The 19,142-nt window shown below is 41.0% G+C and overlaps 1 protein-coding gene and 1 pseudogene across 2 annotated transcripts; both read left to right on the forward strand.

Annotated features, from left to right (window-relative positions):
- The first annotated feature begins 1,399 nt into the window (after positions 1-1,399).
- On the forward strand, positions 1,400-3,579 carry LOC129484063 (glutamate dehydrogenase 1, mitochondrial-like; annotated as a pseudogene).
- Positions 3,580-7,119: 3,540 nt separating this feature from the next.
- Positions 7,120-15,409, forward strand: GIMAP2 (GTPase, IMAP family member 2). Of its 2 annotated transcripts, none has more exons than XM_055284514.2 (3): positions 7,120-7,587; positions 8,846-8,881; positions 14,086-15,409. In XM_055284514.2, exons 2-3 carry the CDS (start codon positions 8,854-8,856, stop codon positions 15,069-15,071), a joined length of 1,014 nt encoding a protein of 337 aa, XP_055140489.1. In that variant the 5' UTR covers positions 7,120-7,587; positions 8,846-8,853; the 3' UTR covers positions 15,072-15,409. The 2 variants fall into 2 exon arrangements, with proteins under 2 accessions (XP_055140489.1, XP_063498423.1); XM_063642353.1 differs by having other exon boundaries at positions 7,433-7,587; positions 8,846-8,909.
- Positions 15,410-19,142: the final 3,733 nt, after the last annotated feature.

Consider the following 19,142-nt stretch of genomic DNA (forward strand, 5'->3'; position numbering starts at 1 on the left):
AAGAACTTAGAGTCTGATGTTTGAGGGCAAGAAGCATCCAGCATGGGAGAAAGATGTAGGCTGGGAGGCTAGGCCAGTCTCTCTTCAGATTTTTCTGCCTGGTTATATTTTAACCACGCTGGCAGCTGATTAGATTGTTTCCACCCAGATTAAGGGTGGGTCTGCCTTTCCTGGCCCACTGACTCAAATGTTAATCTTTTTGGGAACACCCTTACAGACACACCCAGGTTCAATACCTTGTATCCTTCAATCCAATCAAGTTGACACTCAGTTAACCATCACACTGCCCAAAGCAATTTAACGCTTGAATGCTATTCCTATCAAACTACCAATGACATTCTTCACAGAACTAGAAAACAACTATTTTAAAACTCATATGGAATCAAAACAGAACCTGAATAGCCAAGGCAATCCTAAGCAAAAAGAACAAAGCTGGAAGTACCATGCTACCCAACTTCAAACTATACTACAGAGCTACAGTAACCAAAACAGCATGGTACTGGTACAAATATAGGCACATAGGCCCATGGAACAGAATAGACAGCCCAGAAATAAGGCTACCACACCTACAACTTCTGATCTTCAAAATAGCTGACAAAAACAAGTAATGGGGAAAGGACTCCCTATTCAACAAATGGTGCTAGGATAATTGGCTAGTCATATGCAGAAGATAGAAACTGGACCCCTTCCTCACACCATATACAAAAATCAACTCATGCTGGATTAAAGACTTATATGTAAAACCCAAAACTATAAAATCCCTGGAAGATAACTTAGGAAATACCATTCTGGACAGAAGAACTGGCAAAGATTTTATGATGAAGTTGCCAAAAGCAATTGCAACAAAAGTAAATTTGACAAATGGAATCTAATTAAACTAAAAAGTTTCTCATAGCAAAAGAAACTATCAACAGAATAAACAGACAACCTATAGAATAGGAGAAAGTTTTTGCAAACTATTTGTTCCTTATAGATGCTGGATATTAGACCTTTGCATCTGACAAAAGTCTAATATCCAGTATCTATAAGGAACTTAAACAAACGTACAAGAAAAAAACAAAAGACCCCGTTAAAAAGTGGGCAAAGGACATGAACAGACACTTTTCAAAAGAAGACGTACATGCAGCCAACAAGCATATGAAAAAAAGCTCAACTTCACTGATTATTAGAGAAATGCAAATCAAAACCACAATGAGAGACCATCTCACACCAGTCCAAACGACTATTATTAAAAAGTCAAAAAATAACAGATGCTAGTGAGGTTGCAGAGAAAAGGGAACACTTATACACCGTTGGTAGGAGTGTACATTAATTCAACCATTGTGGAAAGCAGTGTGGTATTTCCTCAAAGATCTAAAAACAGAACTACCGATCACGCACCTCCCCTCCGCCTGCCGCCATGTACCACTACCTGGGCGAAGCACTGCTGCTGTCCCGGGCTGGGGCCCCTGCCCTGGGCTGGGCGGCCGCCGACTGGGCCTCGTTGCTGGGCCGGGCACGGGGACAGCCTGCCGCCGCCCCGCAGCCCGGGCTCACAATGGCCGCCCCGCGCCGCTACAGCGAGGCGGTGGCCGACCGCGAGGACGACCCAAACTTCCTCAAGATGGTGGAGGGCATCTTTGATCGCGGGGCCAGCATCATGGAGGACAAGCTGGTGGAGGACCAGAGGACCCGAGAGAGCGAGGAGCAGAAGCGGAACCGGGTGCGCGGCATCGTGCAGATCATCAAGCTCTGCAACCATGTGCTGAGTCTCTCCTTCCCCATCCGGCGCGAAGACGGCTCCTGGGAGGTCATCTAAGGCTGCTGGGCCCAGCACAGCCAGCACCGCACGCCCTGCAAGGGAAGTATCCGTTACAGCACTGATGTGAGTGTAGATGAAGTAAAAGCTTTGGCTTCTCTGATGACATACAAGTGTGCAGTGGTTGATGTGCCGTTTGGGGGTGCTAAAGCTGGTGTTAAGACCAATCCCAAGAACTATACCGATAATGAATTGGAAAAGATCACAAGGAGGTTCACCATGGAGCTAGCAAAGAAGGGCTTTATTGGTCCTGGCATTGATGTGCCTGCTCCAGACATGAGCACAGATGAGCGGGAGATGTCCTGGATCGTTGATACCTATACCAGCACCATAGGGCACTATGATATTAATGCACATGCCTGTGTTACCGGTAAACCCATCAGCCAAGGGGACATCCATGGATGTATCTCTGCTACTGGCCATGGTGTCTTCCATGGGATGGAAAACTTCATCAATGAAGCTTCTTAACATGAGCATTTTAGGAATGACACCAGGGTTTGGAGATAAAACATTTGTTGTTCAGGGATTTGGTAATGTGGGCCTACACTCTATGAGATATTTACATCGTTTTGGTGCTAAATGTATTGCTGTTGGTAAGTCTGATGGGAGTATATGGAATCCAGATGGTATTGACCCAAAGGAACTGGAAGACTTCAAATTGCAACATGAGTCCATTCTGGGCTTCCCCAAGGCAAAGCCCTATGAAGGAAGCAACTTGGAGGCCAACTGTGACATACTGATCCCAGCTGCTAGTGAGAAGCAGTTGACCAAATACAATGCAGCCAGAGTCAAAGCCAAGATCATTGCTGAAGGTGCCAATGGGCCAACAACTCCAGAAGCTGACAAGATCTTCCTGGAGAGAAACATTATGGTTATTCCAGATCTCTACTTGAATGCTGGAGGAGTGACAGTATCTTACTTTGAGTGGCTGAAGAATCTAAATTATGTCAGCTATGGCCGTTCGACCTTCAAATATGAAAGGGATTCTAATTACCACTTGCTCAGGTCTGTTCAAGAGAGTTTAGAAAGAAAATTTGGAAAGCGTGGTGGAACTATTCCCATTGTACCCACGGCAGAGTTCCAAGGCAGGATATCGGGCGCATCTGAGAAAGACGTCGTGCACTCTGGCTTGGCGTACACGATGGAGCGTTCTGCCAGGCAAATTGTGCACACAGCCATGAAGTATATAACCTGGGATTGGACCTGAGAACAGCTGCCTAAGTCAATGCCATTGAGAAAGTCTTCAAAGTGTGCAGTGAAGCTGGTGTGACCTTCACATAGATGGATCATGGCTGACTTCCTCACTATCCTCTTCACGTGTAACTTCCACAGACCTATCACAAGTTTACATGTAACCACAGAAATCCCTTTCTCTCCTGACTCATTAATAATGGATACCATTCTCAACAAGTCAATCCAAATTAGCCCGCTGAGAAAGCAATTAAGGTTAGGGGATCATGTACAAGCAGAGTGTGAAAGTAGAAATCACCTACACGAGACAGCCATTTTGGTATTTTGCCTTTAAATAAAAAGCCTCCTCCTTCTGGCTGTGCAGCCTTGCTCTGTGGCTTTTCCCAACACAAGCAGTGCGAGTGCTGGGGAAGGGACAGTCAATAACAGCCAGTTGCTTACTTATTTTGCTCTGGATGAGTCTGGGACACGCTGTAACTTTAACACATTTAAGAAGTAGGTGTGTGGCCTTTTCAGAAGGTGGCATGGTCCTCAAGTGAGTTCTTAGTATTTTCTATCAGCAAAATAACTCAATTTTGCAGGTTGCAAACAAATATCAAAGCTGTTTCTGTTTACGAATTTTATTCTTTTAGAATAGAATAAGTACATGCTGCTGTAATAAAATTGCCTTTAATCACTTAACAAGCCTACCCTTGATTCAAACAGTGAATGCCTATAGAAATAATAAATGAAAAACACTAGTATTTTTATATCATAAAACAATGTCATTTATAGCTTATCATTCATGTATTGTTGTCCAGCAGACATTAAAAGCCCTGTGGATAATTGAGTTATCTTCATACCTGCAAAATGGTGGAGGCTATTTTCGTTAAAACTGTCAGAATTTGCTTACTATAATTATGACACAGTCTAAAGAATGCAGTAACCTTTTTATCATGTTAACTAATTGTTCTCTTTTGAAGATCTATGGTTGACTAATTAAACAATAATTCAACTACAGTGTCCCAGAAAAAAACCACTTGGGCTCCCTGTTTGGAGTCTGGCTGGCTCTGAGCATTGCCAATGGCCCCTACTCACCTGATTTTGTATCCTGTCCTTTTAGAGGCTTTGCATTCTGCACCCAGCTTCACTAACAGTGGGCTGAAAACAACCTTAGGTTGAGTGTTTCATTTGGGAGTTATTTGGCCAGGGCCTTTTGAAGGGTAGTGTCCCCATGAAGTGCTAGATAATATATGTGTAAGAATCAGCTTTTTTTTTTTTTAACTATAACACCCTTCCGAAATTTCTAACTACTTTGTAACTGCATGGCTTAACCTGGTGATAAAAGCAGTTATTAAAAGTCTACGTTTTACAAAAAAAAAAAAAAAAAACAGAACTACCATTTGACCCAGCAATCCCATTACTGGGTATATACTCAAAGAAATATAAATCATTCTACCATAAAGACACATGCACATGTATGGTCACTGCAGCACTATTCACAATAGCAAAGACATGCAATCATCCTAAATCCCCAACAACGGTAGACTGGATAAAGAAAATGCAGTACATATGCACCACAGAATACTCTGCAGCCATAAAAATGAATGAGATCATATCCTTTGCAGGAACATGGATGGAGCTGGAGGCCATTATCCTTAGCAAACTAACACAAGAACAGAAAGCCAAATACCACATATTCTCACTTATAAGTGGCAGCTAAATGATGAGAACAGATGAACACATAGAAGGGAACAGTAGACACTGGGGATTACCAGAGGGTGAAGAGTAGGAGGAGGAGAGGATCAGAAAAAAGAATTAATGAGTCCTAGGCTTAATATTTGGGTAACAAAATAATGTGCACAACAAACTTCTATGACACGGGTTTACCTATATAACAAACTTGCACATATACTACCGAACTTAAAATAAAAGTTAAAAAAAAATGATGTTAAGCAACTTGGTTATTCATATATCTCCTTTTCTGAAGTATCTGTTCAATTTTTGCCCATTTTTATTAGATTATGTGTCTTTTTTAAATTATTGAGTTATAAAAGTTATTTATCATGAATAACATATTTTTCTAGATAGATTTTTCAGAATTTTTTCTCCCAGCTGTGGCAAGGATTCCTTCCTTTCTCTTTCTCTTCCATACTTCCTTTCTATCATTTTTGTATAAACACCTACAGCTCTATACTACCTTTTAAGCACTGATTTAACTACATTCAATTAGTTATGATGTTTTATTTTCATTATCAGTTTTCAAATTTTGACATATTTGGGCATTATCTAGACATCCTATTGTTACTGATTTCTGTGCATCATTCAATTGTTGTCAGAGAACATACTTCGTATGGTTTCAATAGTTTCAAATTTATTGAGACTATTTTCCATCATGTTATGTCTTCATGAAGGTAGATGTGCAATTGAAAAAGAATAGGTATTCTGCAGTTGTAAGGCATAATGTTTTATAAGTATCAATTATCTCAAGATGGTTACAGTACTTTTCTGATCTTCTATATCATCATGTATTTTTTTATCAAGTTATTCTATCAATTACTAAAAAAGGAGTATTAAAATCTCCAACTATCTGTGGATTTGTTTCTTTCTCCCTCTAGTCCTGACAATTTTTGTTTTATGTATTTTGAAGCTTTGTTATTATATATATCGTTTTTGTTTTTTATTAAAAAGTTTATTTTTTCCTTAAAAAACAGTCACAGAAAAGGAAAATTATAACATTTCTCTAGACACTGCTGTTCCTGAGCATAATTATGGAACAACAAATCCATCTTTCTACCAAAGTAAGGTAAAGCCAACACAGAAAATGGACAGTTAGAGAGATGAAATGAACATGGGTTGTGTAGGCTATCCACTGAATTCTTCATTCCTGTAGATGCCTTGCACTCCCACTTACATTATCCAATATTTTTTATTTATAAACCTAAATTATTGGGCTGGGCGCGGTGGCTCATGCCTGTATTCCTAGCACTGTGGGAGGCCAAGGCGGGCGGATCACGAGGTTAGGAGATCAACATTATCCTGGCTAACATGGTGAAACCTGTCTCTACTAAAAAATAATAATAATAATAATACAAAAAATTAGCCGGGCGTGGTGGCCAGCGCCTGTAATCCCAGCTACTCAGGAGGCTGAGGCAGGCAAATCGCTTGAACCCAGGAGGCGGAGGTTGCAGTGAGCCGAGATGGCGCCACTGCACTCCAGCCTGGGCGACAGAGTGAGACTCCATCTCAAAATAAAATAAAATAAGCCTAAAGTACTTTTTTGGTATTCAGAAAAGCATGTATTATAATTCTGGTGTTCTAAGTTGACAGTTTTTCTCATATATAGGTGCTTTACCAAATTTATTTATGATTTAGAAAATTGGTAAGCTTTCAGTTTGATGCATATTACATTATATTTGTTTTACACATAAAACAATAAGAAATAGGCCCCAGTTAGTGTTTTTACATAGAATGTTTTATTTTTAGGACTAAATTATAGACTTACAGATTATAGATTTCAAGCAGGAGTTGCCTGTGTTGTATTGTTTTTCAAGCACGCTTACGAGATTGTACAGCAAAGGATCTGGAAGAAAATGAAATAAAGCAACAGTCGCATGTTGTAAAGGTGGTGGTGTTCACCCGGGTTCCATAGGGTCCACTGCATTCCCCAGCCTCCCTCATAGGAGGGCCATGTGATTAGGAGCCTAGAGCTGTGTGATTATTCTTGACCAATGAGTCTGAAAAGAAAGCAATGTGTGTCACTACTAATCTGGGGGTATTTAAAGGCAATACAAATTCCATGTCTTCCTTCCGCTGCTGTGGCAACTGCCCTATGTATAAGAAAAAGGATATTTGGACGATTTCAACTTTAATTATTTGAGTTATTCTTCTTGAATATAAACACTCCAGATTATTACTATAGACATTTCCTAGACAATTTCTCCCCACAGGGAGGTTCTCTGAAATTACAGAGCTGGACAGGGAAGAAAGGCCCAGAATCCTAGAAGCCATGAATGAGTTATGTAAAAATGTTTTGATGGTTAATGATCCTTACAGTCAGACTCAGACACAAACGGCCCCTCTCAGGTTCTCCTTTCTGTGCCCTTCTTCCCCTGGGCAGTGCCTATCAGAGGCTCCTCTTCTCTCCCAGTGGCATCTGCTTTAGAACAATCCCTGCTGCCGGTGTCAGTGAGGTTTAAGCCCTTCTCAGGGGGCCATTTGCATCTAGACAAACTTCTAACTGTTGGGACATATCCCAGCTGGGAAGGACTGAAATCCACCAACTTCCTTGGCATTCGTGCCTTTCTTTCCAGTCCAGATGAAATCATGAAAACACTCTTTTTTCACTTTTAAGAAAAAGAGACAGTTGGCCCACATGACAGCAAATAACTACTGATTAACTTTCCATTTAAACTGTTTATTTTGTATAATGGCATGAAAGAGAATTTCAAACACAGGCACGTGGTGGGGTTCATTAGCAGTCAGGAAGCTCAGTGAAGATTCAAGAGAGGAAGAAGACCGACTGGAGTCTCGGTTTTACTTTCTTTTTCTCTCGGAGCTGAGCTACAAGACAACAGGACTGAACAGGGAGCCAACTGTTTCTTTGAACAGTACATCAGGTAAGCCCAGATTTACGAAAAGTTCTGCAGTGTTGATTTCTAGGTCCCAAGCCATGCACAAACATTTTCATTTTTCTTAGAACAAATTTGTCCTGTTTTAAGAGAAGCAATTTAGAGTGACTGCCTTTTCCTTAAGTGAAGCCAGTTTACAGGAAACCGATGTAATTTACTTTACACATTACTGGCAAAGAAAGAATTTCCATAGTATAAAGCCAATAAAAAGTGCTAACTGGGAAGAATTTGGGCATTAACCTGTGGCTTTCAGTTTTCTGTGCTTGTTGGCTTGGTCTATGCCTGCCAGATTTAAGCAAGAGAAACTAGCTGATGAAAATGTACCGATACTTTTCACTCCATTGTAGTTCCTACATTGCAAGGGCTTCATAACCAGTGGCTGTTGGAGAATGAGAAAAATTCAAGCAATTGATGGATCAAGTAAAGTGTATTTTTGGCTTAAAGGACTGCACGGTTTCCCAGAGTCATAATCTTAATTCACTGAGTCAGCAAAGACTCAACATGAGGGAGGAGGTTTGGAGAGAGCAGAGGAGGGAAGGAGGCAAGGTGGGAAAAGAAAGAGAGGGAAAGGGAGGACTGAGCCTCAGGTGTAAGGGAAGGCACACCTACAAAGAAAGCTGACAGAAGGGAAGAGTGTGCAGGCAAAACAAAAGCAGAAGGGAGCCGGGCTGACCTGTGAGAGGACGGGAGGAAGAAAGCGAGAGAGAGCTGGGCGTGAGGCTTACGAACGAAACCCACTTCTCAGCTCCTCAGCAAGTGATTCCAGTTCTCTGTAAAGTAGGAAGTCATTCCTTTCCCACCCACCTTGTTCCTTACGAGTAGACAAATGAAACATGGTTGTTTAGAAATATAAGGATCTTGGCCTAGCGCGATTGCTCACGCTTTTAATTGGGAGGCCGAGGCGGGTGGATCATTTGAGGTCAGGAGTTCGAGACCAGCCTGGCCAACATGGTGAAACCCTGTCTCTACTAAAACTACAAAAATTAGATGGGCGTGGTGGTGCACACACGTAATCCCAGCTACTCAGGAGGCTGAGGCAGGAGAATTGCTTGAACCCAGGATGTGGAGGTTGCAGTGAGCCGAGATCACACCACTGCACTCCAGCCTGGCTATGGGTGACAGAGTGAAACTGTGTCTCAAAAAAAAAAAAAAAAAGAAAGAAAGAAAGAAAGAAAAAGAAAAGAAATATAAGAATTTTTCATGATTTAGAACTGAAAAATAAGTTTCTTGTCTCTCTGTTTCTCAGGAACACCAATGGACCAAAATGAACACAGTCACTGGGGTAAGAAAGTGACTTCGCATGTGTGTGCGTGAGTTTGGCTCTTATGATGATATTGGGGCAAAATAAACAAGGGTGAAGGATCTTATTCTAACTCCCACAACTACCACCACCAGCAGCTGAAAATTGTGGGGTTTTGTTTTGGTTGTTTGTTTGTTTGTTTGTTTGGAGACGGTGTCTCTCTCTGTCACCCAGGCCGGAGTGCAGTGGCGCAATCTCGGCTCACTGCAACCTCCACCTCCCAGGTTCAAGTGATTCTCCTGCCTCAGCCTCCCGAGTAGCTGGGACTAAAGTCACACACCACTACGCCCAGCTAAATTTTTTTTGTATTTTTAGTAGAGACTGGGTTTCATCATATTGGTCAGGCTGGTCTCAAACTCCTGACCTTGTGATCCACCCGCCTCGGCCTCCCAAAATGCTGGAATTACAGGCATGAACCACCAAGTCTGGCTTGAAAATTGTTAAAATACTCACCAGGATCCAAAATATGCATCCAGGCTTTTCCCTTATGCACAAATCTTTCAGATCTCTTTGAAATACTCCTTCTCCTACCATTCAGTCTTCTCTTCCTTCTCTCACAATTCTATAGGTTCTCTGTCTCTGTCTCTCTCTCTCTCTCTGTCTCTCTCTCTCTCTCTCTCTCTGTCTTTCTGTCTGTCTCTATCATTCCTTTCTCTTCCCTTGTCCTTTCTCTCTCTCTCCTCTTCTTGCACCTGTTTCTGCTATCTGTATGGTATGGGCGTCTCTCTCTCTGTATCTTGACCTCCCCTTTCCCACTCCCTCCTCCTCACTCTCTGCCCCTCGCCAGCCCTGTCTTCAGTCTCTTACATCAAGAAGAGCCCAGATCTTCCTCCCTTCCAAGTTCCCTTCACACTCAACCCTCACCTGTGAGAAATAGGAGGTCTCTGGCTTCATTGTGTATGGAACTTGTTTATTGATCAAGCTGAACTCTGAGATCCAAATGAGAAACAACTTTTTTACCTCCCAGCCACTGCCTCTTATTATGCAATCTTGATTTCCTTTTGTTTTGGTTGGGGGGTGGAGGGGATGGAGTCTGGCTCTGTGGCCCAGGCTGGAGTGCATTGGTGCAAGCTCAGCTCACTGCAACCTCTGCCTCTCAGCCTCAAGTGATTCTCCTGCCTCAGCCTCCTGAGTAGCTGGGATTACAGGCATGTGTCGTCATGCCTGGCTAATTTTTATATTTTTAGTAGAGACAGGGTTTCACCATGTTGGCCAGGCTGATCTCAAATTCCTGACCTCAAGTGATCTGCCCACCTAGGCCTCCCAAAGTGCTGGGATTACAGGCGTGAGCCACCGCGCCTGGCCACAATCTTGATTTATTGATGCCATCTCAGGCAGTTGCCTTTCTGATTAATAGAGACTAGAAGAATAGTCTATTAAAGTCACTATGACACATGTATCAGGTGTTGTACTGTTCGGTGCCATCTAACATCAAACTTACATTCAATTTGAGTTTCTCCTTCCTCTACCTCAGCCTCAGCCTGAACTCTGGGACCTTCCAAAAGTCCTCCTCTCCCTTCCAGCTCTGCCCCCTCAACCCTCATGCTAGTCCCTCCTTCCCCATCAGGCAGGAGGATGGGTGACTGGAGAAAGAAGGTGGAGTGCTTGAGTCCCATTGTCCTTGCAGTCATCTCCTGGCTGGTCCTCACCGCCATCCCATGCCCCATTACAGCAGACACTCCACTGTGTGAGAACACTGTGGAGTTCCCACAGGGCTAAGTTGCACGCTTCCCACCAGAGGCTGTGTCCTCTCTGGCTGAATTCTCCAACTAGACCTCTGCTCCCATCCTCATGGCACCCCTGGCTTCCTCTTACTATTGCACTCCCCTTGCCATACAAGGCAGGCCTTTGGACAGGGCCTCATCAAGGCAGCTGTGCCTAGTTATTTTCTGTAAGATCCCTTCTGTCTATGGGAAACTCCCTAAGCCATTGCTGCTTACTCCTTATCCTGGTCTCCTAGATGGCTCTAGTCAGCCTTCAAAATTTAGAATTCTCCAGAAAGGAAATAGACACCAATTTCCACGTTTATGCATGTCTCCAAACTTCAGGTTACATCTTACTCCTCTCAAAAATTTGCTCAAGAATTCTCTTCACTTTGCTGCACTTGGATAGGCTTATCAATTTCTGTCATTCAGCAGACATCCATCTGGGAAATGACCTACCTATCGCTCAACTTTGGTGACATGCCTAATATTTATGAGTGGATGTTTTAGAGACCCTCTCACTTGGCTTTGGATGCAGAGAATTCTCTTCCCTATACCCTCCGCATGGGAGAGAATGAGGTAGCACTCCCTAGGAGGCCAGCAACTCAGGACTCCCACCGCTTCTCTTCAGTGACTCCCCTGATTTCTGTTTTCGTAGGCGAGAGGAAGGTTAAAGGTGCAGTTTGGCCACCTCTAAGCAAGCTCCAGCATGGTGTATCAGGAGCTGCTTGGCTGCTGTTTTCAGAATATAGAAATGTGTAATGTAATGCCTGCTTCCTATTAAGTAAAAGTGTCCATTGCATGTCTACTGTGAGGCCATAACTTCACTGGCCTACAGAAAATAAGATTAAATGTCCATAAATTTTGGCCAATTTGGCTGGAAGAGAAAATACTTAAATATATGCAACAAGCGTTGGCGTAGCAGCATGGCAAAGCACTAATACTTCAGGCATAGAAAATGGGCAGGTTCAAATGCCAGCTTTTTCATTTACAAAACTGGTTACTTTTAATGGGCTCTAAGTTCTTGGGCAAGTTGCAAATTTATGTGTAAAATAAGGTGAATAAAAAGAAACCATGGGTAAAAAGGTTGACAAACCCTTTCCCTTTCTGCCTGAGAATTTAATCTTTGGTTAAATGTTTTAGCTCAGATTCTCTAATAATTTAATAATAGTAAAAAAAAAGTCTATAATATTATTAGGAACTTTGCTTATGATTGAAAACTTCTCTTGATGGGTGAATTATATCTATATTGGGAGAACTATAAATACATGCTAGGAAGCTATGTTTCGAACTTCCCTGAGCAGAGTGACTCTTGTAACTCTCATGTTCCTTGCAGGGAATCTGGAAGCTAAACCCCAGAGTTGCTACAAGAGACATTGGCTCCTGTGAGTCCAGGTGGCTTCTATAACTGCTCAAGATGCCATCTCCTTGTCCTGGGACCTCCTTAGGTGACAGTTTGCAGTGTTCCATGAATTACTGCATAGACTTCCACTACGTGGAAGGCCCAACATTGTCCCTCTGGCAAGCGAAGGTTTCCGTTCTTCTGAGTAGACTAGTGTCCCAGTGAGGCCCATGGCAGTCCTGTGAGCCCGAGAGGTCATTTGAACCAACTGAGAACAAGACCGCTGGTGGGCATTGCAGCACCTAACCCTAAATCATATCATTGCTAGGAGGAGTAAATTAGGTAATGCAGGTAAACCACCTGGAACAGATCCTGGCACATTAAAAGTGCTCAATAAATGGTAGATTTCACTAACTATTTAGGTGACTCTGTCCAAGTTACTTAACCCCTGCATGCAAGTTACTTCCTCTATAAGGAGGTTGCTATAAACAATCCTAGCCTAATTTTCACTAAGTGCTTAAGTGCACCAGCAGTCTTTTAAGTTCTTTACATATATTAGCTTATTTAATCCTTAGAACACCACCACATGGAGTAAACCATCATCTTCTCCAGATGCAGAGAAATTGATCAGTTGTCCAAGATCATATGACTAGCAATGGAAAGACAATTAAAACTAAGCAATCCAGCTCCAGATTCTTTTTTTCTTCACCACTGCATGCTGCCTCTCAGAAAGCTCATTTTCTTTGTACACTCTAAGTTCTTTCTAAGCTCTGATATTCTGTAGTCAATGTAGACTTTCTTTCTCCAACTTTCTCTCTGCAACATGAGAGTAAGGAACAGCTAAACCCCAAAAGGCAATGGGCTTAGCAGGAGAGTCTTAGTTTGTTTGGATATTCCCTCCAGAAAGATTCTTCTGTTATCATGGTATTCCATTTCATTCATATAGGTCAAATATTCCTCCCTTACAGTAAAGGAATCAAGGGGTTAACCCTCAAGAGCTAGAGTCACCCTTGCCTTGCAAGTTAAATCGCTCCTGTCTCCACTACAAAGCTGCATCTTGATTCTTCCATGAACCCGCCCTAGACAAGTCGTTCCTTTCACTGCCATGTGGACCAGCAGAAATGGCACCATGGCTCCTATGCCTTCCCCTTTTATGTGTCTGAAACACATTTTTTCCCTAAAGCCTCAAGCTCCTTCATACCTCTGTCCCCATTCACTCCTCTCCCCAGAACCTTACCCACATTGAAGGGAAATGGGGAAGGAGAGAGGGAAGTTTACCATATTCTGTGACTATTTTATACAAAAATTATGCCATCCTTTCTAAGCAAAATTATGATATCCTTTATATCAGTTGTTTCTTCACTAATAAAAATAATTTTACTCTGCTCATTCTAATATTTTGCTGGTCCAGCCACTTCCCTGGTAGTCATGACCCCACTCTGCCCAGCAAAGGTCAAAGTAGCAACCTCTGGCATTGAAACAGAGCCAGGTCACTTGGCCCACATTGAGATGGAACCCATGGCCTTGCCTACACATCTCTGATCTCCAGAAAACTTTTCTTCTAGAGATCCAGGACTGAGTGATTCAGGCAACCATTACATGATGAGAAATGTTTCTAAATCCATCTCATCCCCAAGTATGTTTTCCTAGGCTCCAACATGGCAATACCCAGCAGTCCTAGAGAAATCAAGTTAGCTTTCATTTCATACATGAAATAGATGTGAGAGTATCTTTTTACATAACGGGGAATACCTCTTTATCATTTAAAATATTCCACTACTGGCCGGGCCTGGTGGCTCACGCCAGTAATCCCAGCACTTTGGGAGGCCGAGGTGGGCGGATCACGACATCAGGAGATCGAGACCATGGTGAAACCCTGTCTCTACTAAAACTACAAAAAAAAAAATTAGCCAGGCACGGTGGCGGGCATCTGTAGTCTCAGCTACTGGGAGGCTGAGGCAGGAGAATGGAGTGAACCTGGGAGGTGGAGCTTGCAGTGAGCCAAGATCACGCCATTGCACTCCAGCCTGGGAGACAGAGCTAGACTCCATCTCAAAGAAAAAAAAGAAAAAGAAAAGAAAAAAAAATATTCCACTGCCATGATCAGTGTAGTGATAACACAGTAAATTTGCTCCTCACAGGACCACATGCAAAGGGCCAATGTGCCAGCAGATCTGAGGTGAGAATCATCCTGGTGGGCAAAACAGGAACCGGCAAAAGTGCTGCAGGGAACAGCATCCTCAGGAAGCAAGCATTTGAATCGAAGCTGGGTTCCCAGACCTTGACTAAGACTTGCAGCAAAAGTCAGGGAAGCTGGGGAAATAGAGAGATTGTCATTATTGACACACCAGATATGTTTTCTTGGAAGGACCACTGTGAAACTCTGTATAAAGAGGTGCAGAGGTGCTACTTGCTCTCTGCACCAGGACCCCATGTGCTGCTCTTGGTGACTCAGCTGGGCCGCTATACCTCACAGGACCAGGAGGCTGCACAGAGGGTGAAGGAGATCTTTGGAGAGGATGCCATGGGACACACAATTGTCCTCTTTACCCACAAGGAAGACCTCAATGGTGGCTCCCTGATGGATTACATGCGCGACTCAGATAACAAAGCCCTAAGCAAGCTGGTGGCAGCATGTGGTGGGCGAATCTGTGCCTTTAATAACCGTGCTGAAGGGAGCAATCAGGATGACCAAGTGAAGGAACTAATGGACTGTGTTGAGGATCTGTTGATGGAGAAAAATGGTGATCACTATGCCAATGGGCTGTACAGCCTAATACAGAGGTCTAAATGTGGACCTGTGGGATCAGATGAAAGATTAAAGGAATTCAAAGAGAGCCTTATAAAGTACATGGAAACTCAAAGAAGTTACACAGCCTTGGCTGAGGCAAATTGCCTAAAAAGAGCCTTAATCAAAACACAACTGTGTGTTTTATTTTGTATTCAGTTGTTTCTCAGATTGCTAATTCTGTTGCTTTGCATACTGTACAGCATGTGCAATTTGTTTTGTTGCTTACTCTTTAGTATGTGCAATTTATTCTGCAGCTTACTGTTTATTATACCCAAAAAGTTAATGATATTTTTGAGAACAGTTATTAGACTAGAACGCAGGACTCCTAGGTTATAGTTACATATCCCAGTTATTATTTACTCACTATCATTTAGTGGGCGAATCACAGTGTACCTGTAAAATGTGGTACCTGACGTCATATTTGAGATTCTATGAAATGTCTAAATCTTAACATCACTCCAATTATTAATGAATCAAATCATACAATAAGTTACTGTTTGCATTGAAATGTAATGTCAAAGCCTTTTGAAATCTGTAAACATAAAATTCCTCTCATTTTCAAATATCTAAAGCCAGTTTTATGTTCCTAAAATCTCATTTTCTTCTTTCTAGTACTACTATTTCTATTGAATATAATGAAAATGGCAATAAAATAATATTACATAAACAGTAAATTTCCTTTGATCATATGTTGTTAATTCTCTTGTATAGTTTTCTCCTTAGAAAATGGTAAGTGGACACGTGACTCATTTTAGCCAGATTTTAAGCCCTGACATCCTTCAGATTTTTCACTGAAACATAGGTAAAGACAAATGTCAGAAAAGATAGCAAATTGGACTGGATATTATGAAGCATCATCATGCTAGATGCAAATAGAGGCTACATTTATTAAAAGAAACAGAATTTTTATAATTGATGAGTTCACCAGAAAAATAAAGAAAATTCCAAAGGTGGAGCAAACAATGTTTTTTTTTTTAAATGAGGAGCACGAATTGGAGTTGAGGCCCATGAGGAATACACGAACAAGGAAGGCAGATTGACTAACAGACAAATGCCGGTACCAATCCTAAGATGAAGAAATCAATCTTGGGCTGTCAGTAAAATTGGAGAGCTGATTTGGAGCATTCTGTATTAATTTAGGACCTTCCAGGAGACTAAAGTTATCCAAAATTAGTTGAATTCTTGACATCCAGTAGAAGCAAACACAAATCTCTAGAGGAAAACATCTCCAATTTACTTGAGTATTCAGATGGAATTAATTCAGTAAAGTGAACCCAAATCATGTCCCTATGAACAAGATCAAAAAGATTAAAAAACCCAACAGAAGTAGACACAGAAACTTTAATATCATAGTACTAGTTACAGTGTACTAAGTAGCTATGAAATATTTCTTAAAATATCATACACACACAGCCCAAATTAAAAAGGAACAAAAAACTACCAAAGATGATGAGCTGTTTTTGAAAAAACTCATGAAATTTTAATAAATCAAATCATAATTGATTTTTTAAAAGTTAATAATGAATACTCCTATTAATGATGGAGAAGTATATTGATTACATAAACTCCTCCATGGGTGGCAGTTATAAAAACTTTTAAAAATTTTAAATCAATGTAAAGATACTGGAAAACACCTAAAAGTGGACAGATGAAAAAAGAGAGTTTCTCTCAAACATTGCAGGGATTTGTATTCAAATTTGGAGCAACAAAAGATGCAGACTATCACTGCTTCTATTTAGCATTTTACCACAGGTCTTATCTATCTAATAACTTAAGAAAAACAAATAAAAATAAAAGGTATAAGTACTGATGAGAAAGAAAAATAGTACTTTTAGATAGATAATTAAAGGTAATAAAATAGAGCAATGAATCTCGATATAATATCAACTTTTTAAAAGCTACAACACTTCCATATCCTGACAACAGACAGAAAAACTGAATTTAAAAAACAGAGTTCAGACTTCCTTGTCAGATCAAAATAGTATAACAAGGACCAGATACCCCCTTCCTGTCCCAAGTGAAACAATAAAAAAATGGACAAATGATATAAAATGACAGTGTTGAAGACACTGAACATCAGGTAACAAATAGGAGTAATCACTGAGAATTGGAAAACAAGACAAGAGTTTCAATTTTCCTAGCCTACAGTCTTGAGAGAGTTTTCAGGTCACAACCCAGAGAGGGTATAACAGACAGACCCTATGTTGACTTCAAACGATTCCTGGCCCCTGGTGTTCACACCTTTGTAGAACTCCTCCCCTCGATTGTGGGTGGGATCTGAAACCTACTTCTAACCAATAGAACATGGCATAGGTGACAGAATGTCACGCCAGTGATTTATATAGCTGCACAAAGACTTGCTTTTCCTCTCCTCCTGGCCTTCAAGGAGCAAATTTCCATTTTATGAATTGCCTATGAACAGGGCTAACATGGCAGAGAACTGCAGGTGGCCTCTAGCCAACATCCAGGAAAAAGTCAAAATCCTTGGTCACAGCCACAAAGAAACAAATTCTGTCAACATCCTGAGGGTTCAGATCTTTCCCTAGTTAAGCCTCTGATTAGACTTAAGCTAGCATTACAGGCTGGTGAAACCCTAAAGCAGAGAACATACAGTTCAGCTATGTCTACACTCCTTGCCCACACTAATCTTGAGATAATAAATCTATGCTGTTTTAAGTTGCTAAGTTCATGGTAATCTGTTATGCAGCATTAAAAAACTAACATTTATGGAAACCAGGTGGAGCCTGTCAGACTCCCTGATTTGAGAAGATAGAGTTGGGATTCTGGAGATACAAACGTGGCTAAGAGTTCACGTAACAGAGTCTGAGAGAGGAGACAGCTATATGGAGAGAAATCCAGACACCTGCAGAGAGTCCCCCTTGAGTCTTCAATTGAATACTGATCACCACATGCATGTGGTGAGACCCTCTGAGGTGACAAAAAGAACCAGTCAACAAGATTAGAGGAAACAGTGTCCTGCACTCACCACGGACCATAAAAACTAAAAAAGCCTGTGATTTGTGGGGCATTGGGTAGATTTCACAGAAGAGCCTTGCCTCACTAGTGGGAAATAATTGTTTCTAGACTGAAAACTTATCAAGTATGCCTACCAAATATTAAAAGCAAGACCTGAAGGATCAAACTGTTACCAAGTAACTTAAATGCATCCCAGAGGAAACCTCAAGAATATTTACAGGAGTATGAAAATATTCAGCACATAAGAAAGTCAAAACCAGATGTCTGGCATCCAATTAAAAATTACCAAACATGAAAATTAGCAAGAAAATATGACCAATGGTGAAGAGATAAATCAATGAATAAATACCAGCCCAGACTGACAAAAGTGTTAGAATTATCAGCCAAAGACATTAACACAGTTATTACAACTGTGTGCTATATGTTAAAACAGTTAAGTCGTAAGATGGAAGACATTAAAAAGATCCAAATTTAACCTCTAGAGATAAAAACTACCATAAAAGATATAAGAAGTACATTGAATAGGGTTAGCAAAACATTAGGCTGAAAAAGAAAAGATTAGTGAATTTAACAATCATCTAAATAGATGCAGAACAGGCTTTCAATAAAATTCAAAAATCCCTTCATGTTAAAAACTCTCAATAAACTAGGTACTGAAGAAACATACCTTCAAAATAATAAGAGCTATCTATGACAAACCCACAGCCAACATTATACTGAATGGACAAAACCTGAAAGTATTCCCCTTGAAAACTGACACAAGACAAGGATGTCCTCTCTCACCACTTCCATTCAACATAGTATTGAAAGTCCTGGCTAGAGCAATCAGACAAGAGAGAGAAATAAAAGAGAGTAACAAAAGAGAGTTTGTTTCTCTCTTCCAAATGGGAAGAGAGAAATTTACACTATCCTTGTTTGCAGACAGCATGAGCCTATATCTAAAAAATCCCATAGTCTCAGCCCAAAAGCTCTTTCAGCTGATAAAGAACTTCAGCAAAGCCTCAGGATACAAAATCAATGTACAAAAGTCACTAGCATTCCTATATACCAACAACAGTCAAGCTGAAAGCTAAATCAGGAATGCAATCCCATTCACAACTGCCTCAAAAAGAATAAATATTTAGGAACACAGCTAACAAGGGAGGCGAAAGATCTCTATAATGAGAACTATAAAACACTGCTTAAAGAAATAGAGATGACACAAACAAATGAAGAAACATACTATGCTCATGAATAAGAAGAATCAATATCGTTAAAATGACCATACTGCCCAATGCAATTTATAAATTCAATCCTATTCCTATCAAACTATCAATGACATTCTTCACAGAACTAGAAAAAAAACTATCTTAAAATTCATATGGAATCAAAACAGCCTTAACAGCCAAGGTGATCCTAAGCAAAAAGAACAAAGCTGGAGGCATCATGCTA

The sequence above is a fragment of the Symphalangus syndactylus genome, chromosome 6 (assembly GCF_028878055.3).
Source record: "Symphalangus syndactylus isolate Jambi chromosome 6, NHGRI_mSymSyn1-v2.1_pri, whole genome shotgun sequence".
Lineage (NCBI taxonomy): Eukaryota > Metazoa > Chordata > Mammalia > Primates > Hylobatidae > Symphalangus > Symphalangus syndactylus.